This window comes from Hevea brasiliensis, chromosome 9 (assembly GCF_030052815.1).
Source record: "Hevea brasiliensis isolate MT/VB/25A 57/8 chromosome 9, ASM3005281v1, whole genome shotgun sequence".
NCBI classification, from domain to species: domain Eukaryota; kingdom Viridiplantae; phylum Streptophyta; class Magnoliopsida; order Malpighiales; family Euphorbiaceae; genus Hevea; species Hevea brasiliensis.
In genome coordinates this window covers 37884447-37906691 of record NC_079501.1, presented here as the reverse complement: position 1 = coordinate 37906691, position 22245 = coordinate 37884447, and the positions used below count along the sequence as shown (strand labels likewise).

Sequence of the window (22245 nt, the reverse complement as noted above, 5' to 3'; positions counted from 1 at the left end):
ACAAGCATTTTTAAAGTTTAAACGGTAATTCAAGTATGATTTTTTATAATAGCAGTAGTATAAAATTATTTTAGAAATTGAAATTCAAAAAAGAATCGAAGTATCGAGAATCGAATTGAAATCAAAATATCAAAGAATCACATCAAAACCATATAAAAATTTTGATTTAATTTTTGTTTTTATATAGGCCATGAATCGGAACCACATATCTTTAATTTACAGAAACAGATAAAAGTGGATGAAGAGAATATTATTTTTAGTATTTTTAACTCTCACTAATGACAATTTAGACATAAGGATTACTTTGTTGATGGAACTTTATTTCAAATCATATATACACTAAAACAGAATCTCATGTCACTATTTACAATAAGAATGACTTGAGGGTAGAGCAGCCATTATGTCTCTCCTTATTCTTTTTATTTTAGTTTTCTATTACCCTTCTTTTTTTGTTCTTCATCTGAGCCACCCAAGCTGAACAGTCCATAATTATTATAAAGGCTTTTGTTTTATTATTTTCTCATGCTTTTTTTTCCTTAATTTTTTTTATTTTTTCTATATATTTGCTGTTAAGTTACCTTGGCCATTTTTTTTCTTTTTTTTTTTCAACCAACTTTTTTTAAGTTACTTTTTTATTCCATTCAATATCGACTTTCCATCATGTTCCACATTCACTGCTAAATATTTTTTTTATTTTTTAAATTATTTTAATTTAATAATAATTACAATATTGTTTCTAATAAGGTTTTTTTTTTTTTTTTTTTTTTTACTTCACATCTTTTTTGAAATTTGTTTATTTGTAAAAATGTCAATGCTTTATTTGTATAAATCCATAGAAATGTGGAACCTCTTTAATACAGAGAATAAACATCATAAGATTGCGTGACAAATTATATGTGCACCACCAAACAATCACTCATTTATAGAACAATTAAAATTTTTTCATTTTATTTTTTAATATTTATTTAATTATATTTTAACAATTTAATTATTATATTTATGTTAATTATTATTATTTTTAAACAATGATTTTTTTATTTTTTCTTTGGCATTTTTTAATTTTTTATTAAATTTATGCTAATTATTATTATTTTTATTAAAATAACTTTATTTATTTAAACTATAACGGTAAAACGAAAAGAGTAGGAAGACTCCAATTTTGAGTTAAACTCGTTAATTTTTCTGGTTTTAAGTTATTAAAATATTTTATTATTAAATTTATTCAATAGTCGCATAAAAAATGATGTTATTTAAATATTTTCATATGATTCAAATAATCTCTAATTGAATATAAAATTCAAAATATAATCTCTTAATTTACAATACACTAAAAATAATATACACCATTGTTATTAAAAAGAATAATGCAAATTATAGTATTACAAAAACAAATTCATATATATATATATATAAAACAAAAATATTATAAAACTTTTATGAGATGTTTTTTTTTCCTTCTTATTTTAATTGATTGAATTCTCACTGTTTATATTTTTTTCAAATATCTTATATTAAAATTTTATCTCATTTTGATTATTTTTAATTATTAAATTATTACATTTATCTCAATTATAATATATTATCTCTAATGAAAAAAAAAATACACACTATAATTATATCTGATACAGGAATTCAAATTGAATTTTTTTTATAAAAAAAACACTAATTATTCACTTTACCTTATTAATTTATAAAATTATAGTTGCATAATTTTGTTATGTCAGATTATATATGGATATGTTTTACATTTATGGGAAATGAAAATAAGTAAATACTTTTTTATAATAATTTATAAATAATAATCACTTGTTAAAACAAAAAGAAGTCATCTATTTTTTCAATTAAAGAGGTAACATACAATTTACTAAAAAATAATGAAGGAAATTTTATTTTTTACTAAAATTTCAGGGATTTTTTTTTATTAACCCGATAAACAAAATAAAATAAGTAAGAAGTGGAGAGGAATTCGTAGCAAAGGTTTTAGAGGCTTCAGAAAAATTAAGCGAGGCGAGGGCTATGTTGGCACTAAACAGGGGGTTTAACCGCACGCTCTTCTCCAACTTCAACTTTCCCAAAGCTCTCTCTGGTTCTGTCTTAATCCCTCTCATGGCTTCTCCCTCAACTGTTTCTTCTCCTGCCTACTCCACTGGATCCCCTTACCAGCATCCACCAAACCGAGTAGGCACTCACAATGGAAGCTTTCACTGCGACGAGGCTCTTGGCTGCTTTATGATTCGTCTCACCAACAAGTTCTCCAATGCCGAAATTGTCCGCTCCCGCGACCCTCAGGTTCTAATAAGGCCGAACTTTTTCTGTTTCATTGCAAATTTGCAATATTAATTTTGGGTTCCATTTACATATTTACACAAGCAACTAACAAAGCATGATAATTTTTTCCCCGCCCAAATGTTTGGTTGCTAAGAAATTGTAAGGACAATTTGTGATGAAATGCATATTTATTTTCTTCCGTTGTGATGGGCAAGCAAGACTTTAGCTTGTAGTTTGTGTTTTATTTAAGGTTAGATGAAATTTGAATCTGATGGCGGAATGCAGGTGTTGGAGGGTCTGGATGCTGTGCTTGATGTCGGGGGCGTATATGATCCAAGTCGTGACCGTTACGATCACCATCAGAAGGGATTTGAGGAGATCTTTGGACATGGGTTCACTACCAAGCTTAGCAGCGCTGGTCTTGTTTATAAGGTAGTCCTTTCTGCAAACAAAAAAAGGGGAAAAGGGGTTGGTCAAATTTCACATGCTTCACTAAGGCAGTTATGTTATAGTTTGGCTATTCATCTAATTTGTATTAATTACTTCTTTCTTTAGCACTTTGGGAAGGAGATAATAGCTAAGGAGCTGCAGCTTGATGAAGGGCACCCAGATGTGCATCGGTTGTTCTTGGCTGTTTACAAAAGCTTCATGGAGGTGCTAACTTCCGTTTACTTTTGACAATTTTATGTTTATTGTGCTTACTAATGTCATAGATGGTTTTAGAAACTGCCGTTTGAATACATAGGATTTTGCTAATGCTTTTCTCCAAAAGACTCTGGGTCTGTATGTTTCTTACTTGTATTGAGGTTTTGAACAATGATGATACAATAGGCAATGGCCTTAAAGCCATCAATACTTCTTCTTCTCATATAATATGTTATTTAAATAGGGCTTCAGGATTGAACCTGATATGGTTAGACAATTCTACCTATACCATGCATATTTCACACAGTTTTGCTTCAATTTAGATTCTCACTTTTGTAGCTTATGCTGCTTACTAATGTTTATCCCCTCTTCCTTTCCTCCATCTTTCTCCTTATTTGGGGACTTTTTTTCCCTTATGCAGGCAATTGATGCCGTTGACAATGGAATCAATCAGTATGACACAGACCTGCCTCCAAGATATGTGAATAATACACATTTGTCTTCAAGGGTTGGGAGATTGAATTTGGATTGGATTGATCCTGATCAATCACCTGAGAAGGAGAATCAGGCCTTCCAACAAGCAATGGCGCTGGCAGGCAGTGAGTTTTTAGATGTGAGTTTTCAATTTATTTGTTCTTGTATGAACTAAGTAGGTGGATGTCATCCTTAATAATTAATCTTCTCTTTTTTCCTTTTTTATAGTATGAGCTGTAGAAATAGAGTTGTTAATACTTGCATATTAACTTGTCTATGTCTTATTGTTCAGAATGTTCGCTTTCATGCAAGGTCTTGGTTACCAGCACGGTCAATTGTAATGGAGTGTCTTGCAGCTAGATTTGATGTCGACCCTAGTGGTGAAATTATGGTTTTGGCTACATTCTGTCCTGTATGTATGCTGTGCTTATCTTCCCTACTTTGATAGACTTTTGTTATCCTATATTGCAGCAGCACAGCACTGGTCTTAAACTCTTTATGTGCTTCACTGATATTTATGCTATTGATATGTTGGCTTAATTATTGCTTTCATAGTGGGTATCACTAGAATTTAGCATATGTGCTATCAAATTACTTGAAACCTAGAGAGGGAGGGTAGGGCATTTGATATTTTTCATGTTTTCAAAGAGTTGGGGCACAAGTGATCTGATAAAGTCGGAAGTAATGAACTTTGGCATTCGTGTTTTTGTTTAGTTGAAGTGTTTGGCTGATATTGCTGATTCTTTGATGGGCGTGGGTCTGTCCAGAAAATTTCTAATTAGATTTGTTTCTTGCAGTGGAAACTTCACTTATTCGAGCTTGAGGAGGAACTGAAGATTGACCCTTCAATTAAATATGTTCTTTATCAGGTACATTATTGTTTGTACAGAACCTGTTTAATTCACATGTCAGTTTTTTTTCTCATAATGTTATTGGTGTTTATAGTAAGAATCACTTTTTAAATATCAATCATTGGAATATCTTGTAAAGTGCCCTCTTTCCTTGATAATTTAGTGCATGCCATTCTGGAGTAGAATGTTTTGTTTGAGACCTTGAGTTGCTCTTCTGTTATTTAGTCCATTTACATGAAAGAAAACCTTATTACCTCTCAAATATCTTCCATCAGTTGATCTTTCCTTTAGGGTATTACGAGGATGAGATGCTAACATCTACCCAGGTGTTGATGAATGTATCTAATTTTAAAAAGAAGTTGGATATAGCTATTATCTCCCTTCCCTGTCTCTTCTTAGAAAAAGAAATAAAGTATGTTCAAAATTCTTAACACAAACAAATATGCAGGATGACAGGAGTAAACATTGGCGAGTGCAGGCAGTGGCAATAGGTGCAGATAGATTTGAAAGCCGGAGGCCTCTACCAGCTCAGTGGCGAGGTCTTAGGGATGATGAGCTCTCAAGGGAATCTGGAATCCCTGGTTGTGTTTTTGTCCATATGAGCGGATTCATCGGTGGAAATCAAACTTTTGAGGGAGCTCTGTCTATGGCAAGAAATGCACTGAAGCTGTAGAACGTAGTGGATAGCATTGCTGTCATGATCAAAGATGGACAATTTCAGAATTGTAGCTGGACCTGAATTCATTAGTTTGTTGTCTTTATTTTAATCCCATGGGTATTGGGTGGTAGATCTGCGGTCCACTTTATATTTTGCATTCATTCATACGAAGAACTGTTGGCATTTTATTCTAACATCTGCTCAATTCACTAGGAAGGTTTATCACGTCTTGTATTTCCTCAACGCATTAATTGCTTTGCTTATAATAGCGAAAATTGGAAGTTATAATATAGTTTGATGGGGAAAATTTACGTAAATTTAATTTATTATGAATGCAAAATACAAATGTGAGTTTTATCTATTTTATATTTGAGTTTATTATACATATTGTGTTTTGAGTCCAAATGAATCGGGACTAAATAAGAATTTTACATAGTTTGACTTTTTACTTGAAGCCCTGTTCTCTAGCTGCGATGATGAATATTTGGCGTAGCGTGAAACTCAAATAAAATAATATTTCATGCACAAGAGTGAAAAATAAAGAAAATTTTTAGCCGTATTTTTATTTGCAATAACCTGTTTCCAAATTTAAATGTAAATGAGGGTATTTAGTGTTTTTAGACTATTAAATCTAATAGGAATGCAAATTTACTTTGTAAGAAATCTACTTTCTAGAAAATTTAGATAAATTAAAACACAATAAGAAGATATAAACTAAATAGGAAAACTAAATCCTAAATAAAGTAGAAAACAAATAAATCCTAAATAGAATAAGAAACTTCATAATTAATTTTTATCTAATTTTTACAGTGTTTGGAAAGTCTTTACAAAATGTCTTAGGTGAAATTTGCTACCCAGAAAAATCAATTTTGCCCAAACTTGCTAAAATTGCTACTTTCCCCTTTTTCACACCAGCATGATTCTATTATTGTTTGACTTGCTTATTCATCAAAAAATGCTCTACATCATACTTTCCCACTTGGTAAAAAAAAAAATCGCCATCTAGTTGAAATAACTTGCAATAATTCAAAAACTTCGCCATAGCAACTCCAACACCATTTCTCCCCCACTTGAAATAAATTGTCCCTCGAATTTTAAAATGAACACCATATAATCTTCTTTGATGAAGTAAAAAATGGAGATTCAAACAAGATTGAATTAATCAACTTCACTCTCACCTTTGTCTCTATAAGAACACCTGGACAAATAAAATCAAAGGAAACAATGAAAATTAAGGAGTTAGAAAAGTCTTTCATCTTCATTGCCTGATTTCCTCCAATCCCTAATATTGGCTCCATGTGTTGCTTTTCCTCAACTTCCATTGAAGTTTCCAAGGCTTGATATTTCACATTTTTAAAAACACATCCTTAAAGCTTTTCTTTCTTATCTTCATCAGTCTTAGCTTCTAGAAAAGTTGGCCCAATGATTTCCAATTGAAGGTCGTCATCTTCAACCATAGAAAAGGAAATTTGATCGAATATTTGAGTTCAAATTCGTCACACTTAGACTTCTACACTTCATGTTGCATTGTTGAATGTTGAAGTTCCCTTTGCTCTTCACTTTCTTGTTTCAAAACCAAGAAATGCTTTGGTTGGACCCCCTTTTGACAAAGTTTTTGTTGGAATAAAATCTGCTTATAGTCTAGAGGTAAAAATTCTTGTTCCAGTAAATACTTCATTATAAACTATGTACGAACTGGTTCTTTCCCTTCTTGCTTCCTTTTAGATTGTAGCCATTCCCACCAAGCAGAAGCAGCACCTTTCAACCGACAAGCCACCAACTGGACTTGTTGTTTAGATGTTATATCCACATGGTTAAAGAATCTATCCACATTTACGATCCAATCTAAAAATTCCTCCATATTGAGATCACTATAGAAATTAGGAACATCAAGAAAACTCATGGTTCTTCTCCTATCATCACCATACCATTCATGCCTACTGAACTTAATTGGTTCATAGTCATCTTCCTCCTCTGAATCATCATAGTAGATATATTGCCTACGTGTAAAAATTGATCTATAAATAGGGTCACCACGAGCTACGCCATCTGCTAGCCTTCTTTTGTCAACCCAATTCCTGAATGTTTTAGTTCCCAAAGCACCAAGATGATCTATAATTTCTTCGAGGCATCTCTCAATACGCTCGAATATGAGATCCATCCTTCGCATTGGACGTCGCTCCCATTGTTGCAACGTTTTGTCCCTATGGTAAAGGACTTTAGTTCCTCGATCACCTTTGCAAGAACCATTACAATCGCCACCTCTATCAAGGTAAGCCATCTCGATTAGGGCGATTTCCCCCCTCTGATACCACTTGACGCAGCATGAAACTCAAATAGAAATACATTCCATGAACAAGAGTGAAAAATAGAGAAAATTCTCCACAATATTTTTATCGATAACAATCTGTCTCCAAATTACATGTAAATAAAAGTATTTATAGTGTTTTAAGACTTCTAAACCTAATAGGAATATAAATATCTTTCTAGGAAATTTAGATAAACTAAAAAATAATAAAAAGATATAAATTAAATAGGAAAACTAAATCCTAGATAAAGTAAGAAACAAATAAATCGTACATAGACTAGAAAATTTCCTAATTAATTCTAATATAATTTCTACAGCGGTTGAAAGTCTTCATAAGATGTCGTAATTTGCTACCCAGAAAAATCAACTTTGCCCAAGCTTATTAAAATTGCTATTTGTTCCTCTTTTTACACCAGTATATTTCTATTGTTGTTTGACTTGCTTCTTCATCAAAAAATGTTCCGCATCAATATTCATTGTTGTGTGGGTAGTTGAACATTCACACAAGGCAAAAAATGCAATCAATAGAAGAGAAATCATTTATTCAATAGCTTTTTTAAGGGTAAGTTAGAGTATTATATCATTAATATGGCTTATAAATGACAGAGAAAGGTAGTGAAAAAATACAAACTCACTTTCTTCAACAGAGTCAACCATGCAGAAGGAAGGCGAATAGGAAGCCAGTAGTTGATCTTCTGTTAATGTAATTCAATCTTGCACCATTTCCTTCTTTCCTTCCATACCATAGCCATATAATGCTAATTTCAAGCTCACATTAGTAACACCTGTACAGATATCTTCATTGAGACTCTGACAGCTGGCCTACTCTCTATCGCCATTCCAACAACACCCTAAAATTTGGCTCTTTATGTTCCAACATAAAAGCAACAGAGCATTCCAGCTCCGACCTCTTCCATGACTCCATGCCCTTACTGTTGTTGAAACTTTGGCCATCCTCCTCTGCTTACTAGCTCTCTCCCCTATGTGGGCCAAGAAAGCTCTGGTCTTGGGCCCCCAGGCTATCATGTTCCCATGATCCATGGCCCTGTCTCCGCCAAGATAGCCTTCTCTTACAGCTACTACCCTTCACCTAGTGTCTCCGATGTGTCGTCTACTTTATCATCAGAACCTCCAAGTACGGTCTGTGTATTATTCATTTATAATTAAATAATTAAATTGAATTGATGCAAATTGGTTATTTAGTAAGAGTAAAGTTCGGTTTGATTCAATTTTTGATTAATTATAAAAAAGTTTCAATTTTCGATTATTGATTCGATTACCTTTGATTTATAACTAAATTAATCAAAATAACCAAATTCAATTAATTAATATGCTAATTACAATTTTATTAATAATATATTATTTATAATTACTATTTTTATAATTTTACAATAATATTTAACTCATAATTATTTTCTTATTAATATTAAATCATATTTTTTATTTTTTATAAATAAAAAATTATAAATGTATTTTTATTAATAATTAATTAATAAATAATATAAATATATATTTTATTTTTTTAATTAATTCAATTATAATCAATAATCGATTGCATGTTTTCATTTTCGATTAATTTTTATTTTTCTCAACTTTGATTTAGTTCAATTAATACTCTTAGAGGTGATTATAATATAATTAATTAAAAATTCAGTTTAGATGATCGAACGTTGAACTTAGATTACTACCAATCTTTACGAAAGATTTGTATAATGTGCCAAAAGAAGTCATAAGAGGCAGAGACAAAAGATGGTTTAATAGCAGCCGTTGATGGGGTTGACTGCGCGATGATGGGACCATTACATCTGAGTGCGGACATGCAATGCTTGTAGGATCCAAGGTATAAAAAGGTCAATGAGATAATGAGGGCAACGGAGACGGTGTTTTTTGGGGTGACGGGAGAAGGGAAATGGGGCATACTCAAGTGGATTTGAAATGACCCTGATGGGCCCGTGAGTTGAAAAGAAAGGATTATTCGTTGGAGCTTTTTTTACCCTACTAGGATACATACACTCATTTAATTAAATACGATATATTAATAAAAATATAATAAATTTTATTATAAAATATAATTTTGAATTTTTTATTAGTTAAGTGTATAAAATTTATATAGCTGATGTATAAAGAATTTTCCTATCCGTTATAATAATGTGGTGTGGTGGGTGGGAACATAGCCATTGATATGTGCTGCCATTGATATGCGCTGCGGTAATGGACGTTGATAGGTTTAAGGCCCTAAGAAATATCATGACGCATTGTTTGATAACCTTCAGCCCGTATAAAGAAAGGGAAGATTATTAGGTGCACCGTACATGCATTCTTATCTAAATAATATAAGTCTAACTTTTTTAAAAATAAAAATAACTGATTTTCTTTATAGAGGGGAGCACTGACATCTAATAATTAGTTTAAAGATAGACCTCTTGATTTTCCTGATTTGGTCCGGTTTGACCGGTTACGAAAGTCTGCTTTTTTAAAAAGTCTGCTTGTTTTAATTGTTTTGATAAGAAATTTATATTTTAAGCTCCCTCTATTTTATGAAAAATTTTTTTAAAAATTTTTTTTTATATTTTTTAGTATTTAGGATATTAAAAAAATAGTTAATAAAAAATATTTTTCTAATAAAAATAGATTAAGTTTTTTTTAAGGAAAATGATTTCAATTTTTCAAAAGAAAAGGTCATTTCTTATTTTTTAAAACTCAACTCAAATCAACTAAGCTTCTATCCCAAAAATTTGGGGTCGGCTATATGAATTCGCTTTCTCCAAACGATTTTGGGTTAAATCCTCAGAAATTTGTAATACTTCTATGTTATGTTGTACTACTCTCCTTCAAGTCAATTTAGGTCTATCCTTTTTTTTTTCTTTCTATCCTCTAACCTAATGTGCTCTACTTGTCGAACTGGAGCCTCCGTATGTCTACGCTTCACATGACCAAACCACCTCAATTTCCCTTCTCTCAACTTATTCTCAATTGGTACCACTCCTACCTTTTCTCTAATACTCTCATTACGGAATTTATCTAGTCTAGTATGGCCACTCATCCACCTTAACATTCTCATCTCTGCAACTCTTATCTTAGATGCATATGACTCCTTCAATGCCCAACACTCACTACCATATAACATAGCCGGTCGTATGGCTGTACAGTAAAATTTTCCTTTTAACTTATTGGGAATCTTGCGATTATATAAAACTCCCGTGACACGTCTCCACTTCAACCATCCGGCTTTAATCCTATGACTAACATCTTCCTCACATCCCCCATATACTAGAAGGACTGAGCCGAGATATTTAAAGTGATTACTTTGGGATAGTACCACTCCATCCAAACTAACTCCTTCCCTATCACTAGTTTGGCCTTCACTGAACTTGTAATGCATGTATTCTGTTTTTGTTCTACTTAAGTTAAAGCCCTTTGACTTTAGAGTATTTCTCCAAAGCTCTAGCTTTCTATTGACTCCTTCTCGCGTCTCATCTATCAGAACAATATCATCCGTAAACATCATGCACCAAAGAATGTAAAACTAATGTAAAAATATCGCGTCGCTTGTATATGTTTCGTCAATTCATCTAAAACTAATGTAAAAAGGTAATGGTTTATAGCTGATCCTTGGTGTAATCCAATTGAGATTGAAAAATCTATTGTGTCTCCTCCCACTGTGCGCACAATAGTAGTTGCTCCTTCATTCATATCTTTTAACACTTGTATGTATCTAATAGATACCCTCTTTTGTTCCAATACACTCCATAGGACATCTCTTGGAACACTATCATAAGCCTTCTCTAAATCAATAAAAACCATGTGTAGATCTTTCTTCACATCTCTATATTTCTTCATCAAGCTTCTAATGAGAAAGATCACTTTCATAATTGAACGACCGGGCATGAAGCCAAATTGATTGAGAGAGATAGAAGTATCATGACGTAGTCGATGCTCCACAACTCTCTCCCATAACTTCATAGTATGGCTCATGAGTCTAATTCTCCTATAGTTCGAGAAACTCTGTATATCTCCCTTATTTTTAAAAATAGATACTAAAATACTCCTCCTCCATTCATCAGGCATTTTATTTGAGTTTAGAATCTTATTAAATAATTTAGTTAACCATGCCACTCCTATTTCTCCCAAACACTTCCACACTTTAATTGGTATTCCATTGGGCTCACAGGCTTTACCCACTTTCATTCTCTTAAGTGCTTCCTTTACTTCTAAAGATCTAATCCTTCTAATATAATTCACATTCTTTTCTATCGTTCTATAGTCTATATTCACGCTATTACCATTTTGACTATTATTAAAGAGATCATTAAAATAATTTCTCCATCTTTCTTTAATATCCTCATCTTTCACCAACACTTTTCCTTCTTTATCCTTAATGCACCTAACTTGATTGAGATCTTGACATTTCCTTTCTCTCCTCCTTGCTAATCTATAAATATCTTTCTCCCCTTCTTTAGTTCCAAGTTTCTCATATAACTTTTCAAAGGCCTGTGCTCTTGCTTGACTAACTGCCTTTTTTGCCTCTTTATTTGCTATCTTGTACTGTTCATATGCCTCATTATTATCACATTTATGTAATTTCTTATACCATTCCCTTTTTCTCTTCACTACCTTTTGTACTTCCTCATTCCACCACCATCTCTCTTTTGAGGGTGGTCCATGTCCTTTAGACTCTCCAAGTATTTTTCTAGCTACTTCTCTAATCTTTAATGCCATATGTATCCACATATCATTGGCCTCCATATTCAGCTTCCATGCTTTGGACTCGAGAAACTCATTTTTGAACTTCACTTGCTTTACTCCTTTGAACTCCCACCACTTTGTTCGAGCTACACTATATCTTCTGACCTTACTTGAATTGTTCCTATACTTGACATTCAAGACCACTAACCAATGTTGACTTGTTAAAGCCTCTCCTGGAATGACCTTGCAATCCTTGCATAGAGCTCTATTTGTCTTCCTGGTTAAGAGGAAGTCAAATTAGCTTCTATGTTATCCACTTTTGAAAGTCACTAAATGCGACTCTCCTTTTATAAAGTAGGTTTTTGTTGGTATTAGGTCGTATGCCATAGCAAAATCTAGGATGCTTTTTCCCTCCTCATTTTGACTGCCGAAACCAAAATCTCCATGAACATTCTCATAGCCTTGCCTATCACTTCCTACATGTTCATTCAAATTTCCACCAATGAAAATATTATCTTCATTTGGTATGCTTTGCATTAAATCATCCATATCTTCCCAAAACTTTTGTTTACTCTCATTATCTAGTCCTATTTGTGGGGCATAAGCACTAACTACATTTATCATTTTTCCTTCTAGTACTAGTTTTACTAGTATAATTTTATCTCCTACTCTTTTCACAGCTATTGCAGCGTCTTTTAATATTTTGTCTATGATTATGCCCACTTCGTTCTTATTTCTCCCCTTTTCGGTAAACCACAGTTTGTACCCTGAATTACCACTGCCTTACTTTTCTCTCCTACCCATTTAGTCTCCTGAATGCAAGCAATATTCACCCTTCTCCTTTCTAAGGTATCCACAAGCTCTATTAATTTTCCTGTAAGTGATCCAACATTTCAAGTACTAACCCTGATCCTTCTCCTATCCTGTTCTTTCCTAATTGGTCTCCTTTTATGATATCTTCTATTATTTTCTACTATCTATCCTATGGACTAACTTCTTTACCCACACTTGTCCATGATGTAGGAACCCTTTCTCACTTAATACCACACTCGGGTGCTGGCATAGCGCATCGCTTTCGGTGAATGCCCTACACCCTTGCATATTTCTCACTACACCAGGGCTCTGATATAGCACGTCGTTAGTAGAGGACGCCCCAACGTTTATATCATTTGAATCCATATCATAAAGTGTGACGAAATTTTTACGCTGGTTATCACCTACCGCAACCCTCCTCCTTTATCTGGGCTTGGAACCGGCTAAGCGCAAGTAATGAATAAATTATTAATTTAACATTACAATCAAATAATGAAAAATATTTTCTTTCATATACAAATTATTTTTCGTGAAATAAATGAAACTTTATATATAACAAATTTCTGCTTATTATTATTATATATTTTATTTAAATAAATTTATAATGTATGAATATGAATTTAAAATAACTATTAAAAATCTGCATGTAAATTAAAAATGTAAAACAAACGGAGCTTTTAAGTTGTTAAGGTTAAACGAACTGATCATATACCCTTCTATCTTGAAATGAAAGCAAACCGATGATAATAAATTAAAATGCAATTAGGTAGGAACATTTGAATCTTAAAAATTCATTTGAGCACCGGCATTTAGAGTTTGGTTTTCAAATCTTGTTTCAATTTATTATTAAAAAAAAAAAATTTAAAATTTATAGAAATAAAAAAATATTCTTTTGAATAGGTAATTAAAGCACATTAAATTAAATTAAAATTAAAATTAATGAATTTTAATTCATATATTTAATATAATATAACTAAAATAATAATATTAAATAAATTCTTATAAAATATGAAGTAGATAAAATCTTATTCCAATTTCAAAAATAATGTGACATTATGCCAAAAAATTAATTATAATTGTTGAAAACGCAAGCGATTGATACACTCCAATGCATTCATGACTAATCTCTGCCCCTACATTATTATTATTATTATTATTATTATTAAATAAATGAAATTTTATATATATATATATATATATATATATATATATATATATATATATATATATATATGTATACATAAAATTTTAATTTGAAATTTTGAATCGGGTTAATTCGGCATGGGCAAGTGGGAGTTTCGTCAGTTTTAAACCGTCCAAACCACTGAGAAAGAAATGATGCTTTGGGGTTCAAAGGCGGCCTCTTTTTAACATCCAATCCTAGTTGTTTATCTCCTACACTCTCTCAATTTATCTCTTGCAAATCGATCTCCAGAGAGGAAGATATTGAACAATGGAGATTTTCTACTTCATGGTATTTGGTTGCCTAGCGGCCGTGGTGGCAGCGCTTGAGCTCAGCAAAGCAAACCGAGATCGTATTAATACATCTCCTGCTTTCAATGCCTTCAAGAACAATTACCTAGTTGTTTATTCCCTCATGATGGGTACTTTCCCCCTTAGATCTGATCATTTCCCTTGGCGCATTGTGACTCACATGGGTTTCGCTCCCATTTCTCGTTAAATTGGCGCCAATTTCATCAATGCTTTTTTTTTTTTTTCCTAGTTTGCTCCACTTCAGGGAAATTTGAATTTGAGTTGAAAATTGTTAGGTAGTGAAAATGTAAGCTTGATTTCTTTGTTAATATAGCAGAAGCATGTTTTCTCCTTACGCTTTTTTTAGCTTCTGTTATCAATAGCCTCTTCGCATAATTAACGTCTAATTTCTAGACCCATTACTTAAATTTCGACTTGAGAGATTGTCAGGATGCATATTTGTTTATAACTGACAACTATGCAGCTTCTTTTGGGGGGAACCTAATTCAATTGAATTGTGGCAACAGCTGGGGATTGGTTGCAGGGTCCATATGTGTACTACTTGTACAGTCAGTATGGGTTTGGAAAGGGAGAGATTGGCCAGCTCTTTATTGCTGGCTTTGGATCTTCTATGCTATTTGGGACAATTGTTGGTTCTCTTGCTGATAAGCAGTAAGATATCATTATGATTTGTTTTAATTTCTTTCTTATCAACTGCTGGTCATTTTCTGGAGTCCTATATAATATTATCTGCTGAATTCAGGGGTCGAAGGAGAGCATGTGTTACTTACTGCATAACTTACATTCTGAGCTGCATCACCAAGCATTCTCCTGAGTACAAAGTCTTAATGTTGGGACGTGTATTGGGAGGCATTGCCACTTCTCTACTTTTTTCAGCATTTGAGTCTTGGCTTGTTGCAGAACACTTTAAGGTGTGTGATGAGTTGAACTGTTTAGCTTTAATTGATGGTAGGGTTTAATAATATACATCTTAAATTGAATTCTGTCCTGTTAATTGTTTAAAGGTTTTGGGTTAGAGACTTGAGTGAATTATGTAAATTGTGGGATAATGCTTCAATGCTGCTATTTTACATTTAGTAGGTGGAGGTTATCACTTGAAGGGTCTTGGTGCTTCTCTTATCCCTGATTGTAAGCCTATGATTAATACTTAGAACGTGTTAGGATTGAAAAATGTTTCAATGTAGGAATTATATTTGCCTGTGAATTGCTTTCAGTAATCGGCTCTTAAGACCCATGAAGTCTACTTTGACATTTTAAGTACGCTTTATATCTCATTGCTCCCTTTGAATTTTGCAGAGGGGTTTTGACCAACAATGGTTGTCAATGACATTCTCAAAAGCAATATTTCTTGGCAATGGTTTAGTTGCCATTATGTCTGGGTTGTTCGGTAATCTTCTACTAGTGGATAACTTGGGCCTTGGTCCTGTTTCTCCATTTGATGCTGCTGCTTGCTTTCTTGCAATTGGTATGGCTATCATAGTGTCAACATGGACTGAAAATTATGGAGACACTTCAGAAAATAAGGACTTGCTTGCCCAATTCAAGGTTGCTGCTGTAGCCATTGCTTCTGGTGAATCTCTAACCTTATATTTCTTGCTTTATCTTGGCACACACTATAGCTTAGTGAAATTAATATCAATTGAAAATTTATATCATCATTGCTCTATCTAAGCAGTTGGTTAAGACAATTAAGAATAAAAAGTTTAGATGTACATGTCCCTTGTCATGGTTGAGTGTTGACACCTTGGTTTTATTCCAGTGTGTGAAGATGGGGTTCAGTGGGCTACCAGGAAAAAATCACCTGATTTCATTATCAAATTCTGTAATGGTTTTTCTGTGCACTCATTTAAAGCTAAGATATCTTCAAATGCTGAAAAAGGAACTCTGCTTTGAAGTGGATAACATTTGAGCTGGTATTGGATGCTCATTTTCCACATAATATTCTTTAATTTCAAACTTTTACATCCATCCTAAGTGTTAGTTGGTGCAGTTTTTAGGGGTCATCATTTAGGTGATTTCTTGCAATTTTCTCCATTAGGTTCCATCTAATTTGTACTTAATTTACATGGTAAAATAGGAAAACATGCGCTTATTGTAACTTTTTATTTTGTACATTATGTGCATAGTAGTCTCTTTCTCCCTTTCCCATCTTTTGGGTATTTCTGTTGATATCGTTTTCCTAATGGAATCAGATGAGAAAATTGCATTGTTGGGTGCCATACAGTCCCTATTCGAAGGTTCAATGTACACCTTTGTGTTCCTTTGGACTCCTGCTCTAAGCCCAAACAGTGAGGACATTCCTCATGGTTTCATTTTTGCAACATTCATGCTGGCTTCGATGTTGGGAAGCTCCATTGCATCTCGACTGCTGGCTTGCTCATCCCCCAAAGTTGAGAGCTATATGCAGATTGTTTTTGTAATATCTGCAGCTTCACTTCTGCTTCCTGTTATGACAAGTGTATGTAGAAAATCTTGATTCCCCCTCATTTTCTTTCATTTCACTATTAACATACAAAAGCCAGTAGTAAATAAAATGTTACTGTGGGTTTTGAACAGTTCTTGGTAGTTGCAAATGGGGAGAAAGGTGGAGGCATCTCATTTTCAGGGTGTATCCAGCTTCTTGGCTTCTGCACTTTTGAGTCATGTGTGGGTATTTTCTGGCCATCTATCATGAAGATGAGGTCCCAATATATTCCTGAGGAGGCTAGAAGCACCATCATGAATTTCTTCCGCATTCCTCTCAACATATTTGTTTGTGTTGTGTTGTACAATGTGAGTTTCTTCCTTATGTACTTTCATCAGCATCAGGTTTTGGGAAAATACTTCCATGGAATAAGTATTTAAGGCAAAGTTGAATGAAGGTTTTCTTCATGGGTACATCTATTGTCAATCTCTCCTTTCTATATTTTAACAGCTGCTTGTCCCTTTCTTCTTGAAGGTTGATGCCTTTCCCATTATTGTCATGTTTGGCATGTGCTCCATTTTCCTATTTGTGGCATCTCTTTTGCAGAGACGGCTTCTGGTTATTGCAGAAAGCCAAAAATCAAGTAAGTTTTTGGTTGCTTTGGACTCCACTTTCTGCTTGCAAATGAGGATATAATATGCTGAGTTAATTTGATTCTGGCTTATTTGTCACCTTTGAGATTCTGAGACCAAACTATGTGTACATTCTCTCTAACTATACTATTTATTTTGGACCAAAAAAATGAATAAATAAATAAAGCGAAAAAGAAACTCCATGTATACTTTTTGGAATCTCTAAGATACCCTAAATAGCTTATAATGAAACTCTTAAGTTCATAGCTCTATGTAGTTACTGGTATGCATGTTTGAATGAACTTCTGAAATATGCAATGAAAATGTACACTTCCCTATTGTGATTTTGTTATCATATAGTTTAGTAATCTGAATCTGATTCTAATGTTATTAAAAATTTTGAATAAAAGCTTTTAGGGTTTTATGAGACTAAGAAAATATATTAAATTAGTTTCTGTGTAAAATTTTGTTAATAATATAAGTTGAGGGAGAGTTTATGGCTTGCAAGTTCCAAGAATAAGGCATAATACATAAAATTGTCCGTAGTACACCTTTGATTTTCTGTTTTGACCTTTTAATCCTTTATTCTTTTATGTAACCAATAGGTTTGATATCCCCAGTTAGCAATACGTGTCCTTATACGCATGCTGATGCTACTGAAATAAAGTTGAAAAAAGTAAGCTGAAGTAGCATTGTAACACATTTGAAAATGAAACGACAAATTTTATCCGTTTACACTCTCCATTCAGTCTATTTCTTCCAAAATCTGGTTCCGTAAGGAGGAAAATACATTCCTTAATAATTTGATAGATTTCATTTGTGTCATGTCTTGTTATCAAGATATACCAAGATTACAAAAGAAAACTTTGTTTAGTTTGTATTAAGATTAGAAATATTTGTGTCATAACTCGGAATTCTTGTTTTTTTATTATTGTCGTTTTCAATTTTGAACAACTTACGGCAAGAAGATTTTGTATTTGTGAATACTGGGAATGTACCAAAGACGAATTTGAGCGTGACTGAGAAAAAATATGAACAAAAAATTCATAAGCATGCCTGTTAGTTATTACAAAAAGAAAAGCATAATGGTGTAATTGGACAAAATAAAAGAATAACGGTACAATTGGTTGAAATAAATGATCATGGGTTTAAGGGCTTTTTTCCTAAATAGTTCATTTGCAAATTTATGTATTAGGCCAAAGAATTTGACTGGTCTATCATAAATATTCCTCTCTAGTTTTTAAAATCCATGATTTCCTTGATCTTTTCTGGTTTGTTTCCCTCTTATTTTAATTATTTTAATTTGAATTATGACATGTGAATGCTTTGTTTCACTGCAGGATCACAAGATTGGACAGTAATGAGAGAGATGGAAGCAGAGCCATTAAATGCTTGATTGATTTTAGAGGAAAAAACCTCCGGGATTTTTTTGAACATTGTGAGCAGCCGCCTTGCTCCTTATGTGCTGCTGGAGCTGCAACTTGGTTAGCTGTTTGTGATCCAACCAATAACAGATGAAGTCGTACTTGATAAGAGCAGGTGGAGGATTTTATGTGGGCAAAGAGGCAGTTGACAGTAAAGAAATAAGTTTTAGGTTCATAGATTGATGAAAATCATTGCTTTTAAATCTTTTTGACTGGTGCTATTGTAATCTGGTGTTGCACTAGTGCTGGATAATGCTAGAAATTTTTTGTTATCTTAAAAATGAAAATAAAGCTTTTCATATTTTGTTATTTGTCAAGTTCTTTTTCTTTACCTCATTTTTGTTCACAAAATCAATCCTGTATGGATCAATAGTTACAATATGAATTCTACTCAAGTGATGTGTGATTTTTATTGCTATCTAACTCATTTTGACAGCAGTTGAGTATTCTAAATACCATTCCGTATACTGGAAAGATTTTTATTCATGCTATCTAAACGGGTAACTCTTTGTCCAAATTCTCTTTATTTGCATTGCAGGCCTAAGCCTAATTGTGATCAGCCTGTTCATTGAGCAACTGCTTTTCATAATGAGTAGCGATAAGCAAATTGAGGTAGTTCGATGCCTACCTAATCTTCAATGGGGGGAATATTGGTAAGAATTGGAGAATCCTACTCACATTTCTCATCGGAGGAATTAACATGTGAAGTTCACGTTAATATGACAGAGGAACTTGACTTGACCTGAAGATCTTATAATTTACTCTAATTGATCGACTGCTATGTCACTAAAACTCTGGTTTCAGATACTGGCTTTCCAAATATAATCAAAGACCATTGTCTAATGCTGTTTGCATACTGGTAAGTGGAGATGCCTCAACCTTGGTGTCCAGCCAACCATAAAGAACCATGTAATGGCAAGACAAGCCTGACAGTTCTCTTCTCACCACATGGTGAAATGGTTACGAAATTGAATTGTAGCGCACCAATCTTTGGACGTTTTGTGCAACATCCTACCCCCACCTCCAAGCTTGTTCCAACCTCACAGAGGCACATTTCGAGTTGTGTTGGATGAATGCCCAGCTGGCCCATGTGCCATTATTGGCCCTATCATTGATTTAAATCCAGTCTTACCCCTCTAAACTTTGAATGTTCCCTTTCCATCCTCAACCCAACATTTTATCAGAGACATATGAGGCAAAAGAGACTGGCTAAAGTTTGGTTGATTCCCACATCTGTACCGTTAATTCCCTAACCCTTGATACGCGTACTTCACGTTGTTTAAGGTTTTAACCATTGAAAGTAACAGATCAAAGTTGCTATCAGCTGAGCTTTAACTAGCAAGAGGGGCAATCAGGAGAAATCATCAACTTGTTCTTTTCTGTCGACGAATATTTGGGCCAACAAGATTTCACCCTACGGTGTCCTGCTTTCATTCTCAAATTTGAGAAAAGAAAAATTGGCTTGAGAGCAGGCAAAATGGCCAATCTTAGAAGTCCTAGATCCCTGGTCCTGCCAATCTATGCTTTTCAGTTATTTTTGCTGGCGCAAATCCAAGTCTCTTGCTACCAGTACAAGGTTGGAGATTTAGATGCTTGGAGTATTCCCACTTCGGCAAACCCACAAGTCTACTCTTTTTGGTCCAAATACCACACCTTCCAGATTGGAGATTCTCTCTGTAAGTTCCTCTTTATTTTTCGTTCTTCCCTAAAGATCTTCACTTCAATAACAACAAATACAAATCAAAATCGCTTTTTTTGTGCTGCTTGTTCATATAAAGAACTAGTGGCTGGCTCTCATGTATTTTTTTTTCCTCATTGTATCCAGTGTTCTTATACCCACCAAGTCAAGATTCAGTGATTCAAGTCACAGAACAAAACTACAACTTCTGCAACCTGACAGATCCGCTCTTGTACATGAACAATGGCAACTCTTTATTTAACATCACTACACACGGGGTGTTCTACTTCACCAGTGGGGTTCCAGGGCACTGTGAAAAGAAGCAGAAACTACGCATATCTGTGCTTTCTGGGAATGGTTCAGCCTACTCTCCCTCTTATGGTCCTAGTGCATTACCAGACACTGCAGCACCCTCATACCCCACAGTGTTTGGCACAATCCCATTGCCGCCTTCTTCTTCACCAACAAACAGATTTTCAATATTCTTATCTGTTGTTATCGGCGCAGCGATTTCTGCAATGATCGATGGCTTCATGTGAAGGACATAATTACCAGATTGGTATGTGTATATATATATATATATATATATATATATATACACTTTATTGGTTTATTGATTCATATAATGAAATTTTAGTCTTGTCATTCTTTTCGGCGATTCAAGATAAATAAACCTGTGTTAAATTTTGTTGTAGCCTAATGGCTTATCAAAGTTTGAAGTTTCACACTGAGAAATGAGAGAAATAACGATGGCATTAGACACCCACTGAATCGGTTTTTAGGCTTAAATCCAAGAAAAAAATGGCATCAGACACCGATTTCCATGTCCAAAAAGATGAAGTTTATTGCCTTGCTGAGACACGCTATCCCAGTTGTGTAGTGTGTTGATTTAAGGTTTGCCAGCTATTCATGAGCTTTCTGTGCCGACAAACCCTTTCTCTTTGCTTGTGTCACTTTTTATTTATTTAATTTATTCCATTATCAGTTTCTCACCCTACTACTGCTTATCAGTTTCTCACCCTACTACTGCCTTAACCGCCAAATTGTTACTTCCACGTCAAGATTAACATCTATGAACTGAGCTCATAAGATACTGGGCTTGATGTGGCATTTTATGGGGTCATTATCCAACCAGTGCTAACGGTATAACAGTCATTTTATAATTGTCTATTATTTTTTATTTATAGGAAAAATACACTTTAATATATATATATATATATATATATATATATATATTTTTTTTTTACTTTCATGCTTTCACAGTTTAGAGTCTCAAAAAAAGATTTTGTCGCTATTCAAAACTTGCATTATCGCATCCTTAGCACTTTAAGGAGAAAGTGGCTAATGACATTAGTTTTATTAACGTGTTTGCTTACATGGTGCTAACAAGGAAAATAAATCCCACAATCATAAAAAAAAAGTAAAAAATAAAAATTGAAAATCCTGAAATTAAAATCCCTCAACCTCTTTTAAAATCCATATAAATACTATTATTTGTCTATTTTCCCTAACCTAAATCATTACTCTAAATCTTCAAATTCTCTTAATTTCTAAATACAGAATCTATTAATTTATAAGATTAAATGTTGATTCACACTTCTTTTTGTTAATAGACGAGTGAATTTCATTTTTTTTGCCGAGGATTTATATGAATTGTATGCTTTTTAGTGAATATCATAGTGGTAAGAGGCAAGTTTATCCCTTTTCATATTTTTATAAGTGTTTCTTGAGAATAAAGGTATGTATATCAATATTTTATTCATTGTCATAAATGGGTGTCGAGTTTGGTTTTATTTGTGGGTGGGAAGTTGGGTTGGATCGAGATGGGTCGTGCTGGGTTTGTACCGAGTTTGAGTCTCTATATGCTAGGGTGATGGTTTTTACATGCTGTAGAATGCTTGTAATTCCAA

The 22245-nt window shown here is 33.4% G+C and overlaps 3 protein-coding genes across 3 annotated transcripts; all 3 read left to right on the top strand.

Annotated features, from left to right (window-relative positions):
- Positions 1-1958: 1958 nt before the first annotated feature.
- On the top strand, positions 1959-5121 carry LOC110667619 (uncharacterized). Its single transcript, XM_058153768.1, has 7 exons — positions 1959-2289; positions 2554-2700; positions 2824-2922; positions 3335-3526; positions 3680-3799; positions 4185-4256; positions 4687-5121. The coding sequence occupies exons 1-7, from the start codon at positions 2017-2019 to the stop codon at positions 4909-4911; spliced, it is 1128 nt and encodes a 375-aa protein (XP_058009751.1). The 5' UTR covers positions 1959-2016; the 3' UTR covers positions 4912-5121.
- An 8870-nt stretch (positions 5122-13991) lies between these two features.
- On the top strand, positions 13992-18966 carry LOC110667620 (uncharacterized). The gene is made up of 8 exons (XM_021828515.2): positions 13992-14307; positions 14704-14848; positions 14940-15108; positions 15494-15767; positions 16390-16655; positions 16754-16969; positions 17136-17244; positions 18574-18966. Exons 1-8 carry the CDS (start codon positions 14157-14159, stop codon positions 18627-18629), a joined length of 1386 nt encoding a protein of 461 aa, XP_021684207.2. The 5' UTR covers positions 13992-14156; the 3' UTR covers positions 18630-18966.
- Positions 18967-19738: 772 nt separating this feature from the next.
- LOC110667599 (early nodulin-like protein 8) lies at positions 19739-20922 on the top strand. The gene is made up of 2 exons (XM_021828493.2): positions 19739-20333; positions 20483-20922. Exons 1-2 carry the CDS (start codon positions 20135-20137, stop codon positions 20872-20874), a joined length of 591 nt encoding a protein of 196 aa, XP_021684185.2. The 5' UTR covers positions 19739-20134; the 3' UTR covers positions 20875-20922.
- The last annotated feature ends 1323 nt before the right edge of the window (positions 20923-22245 follow it).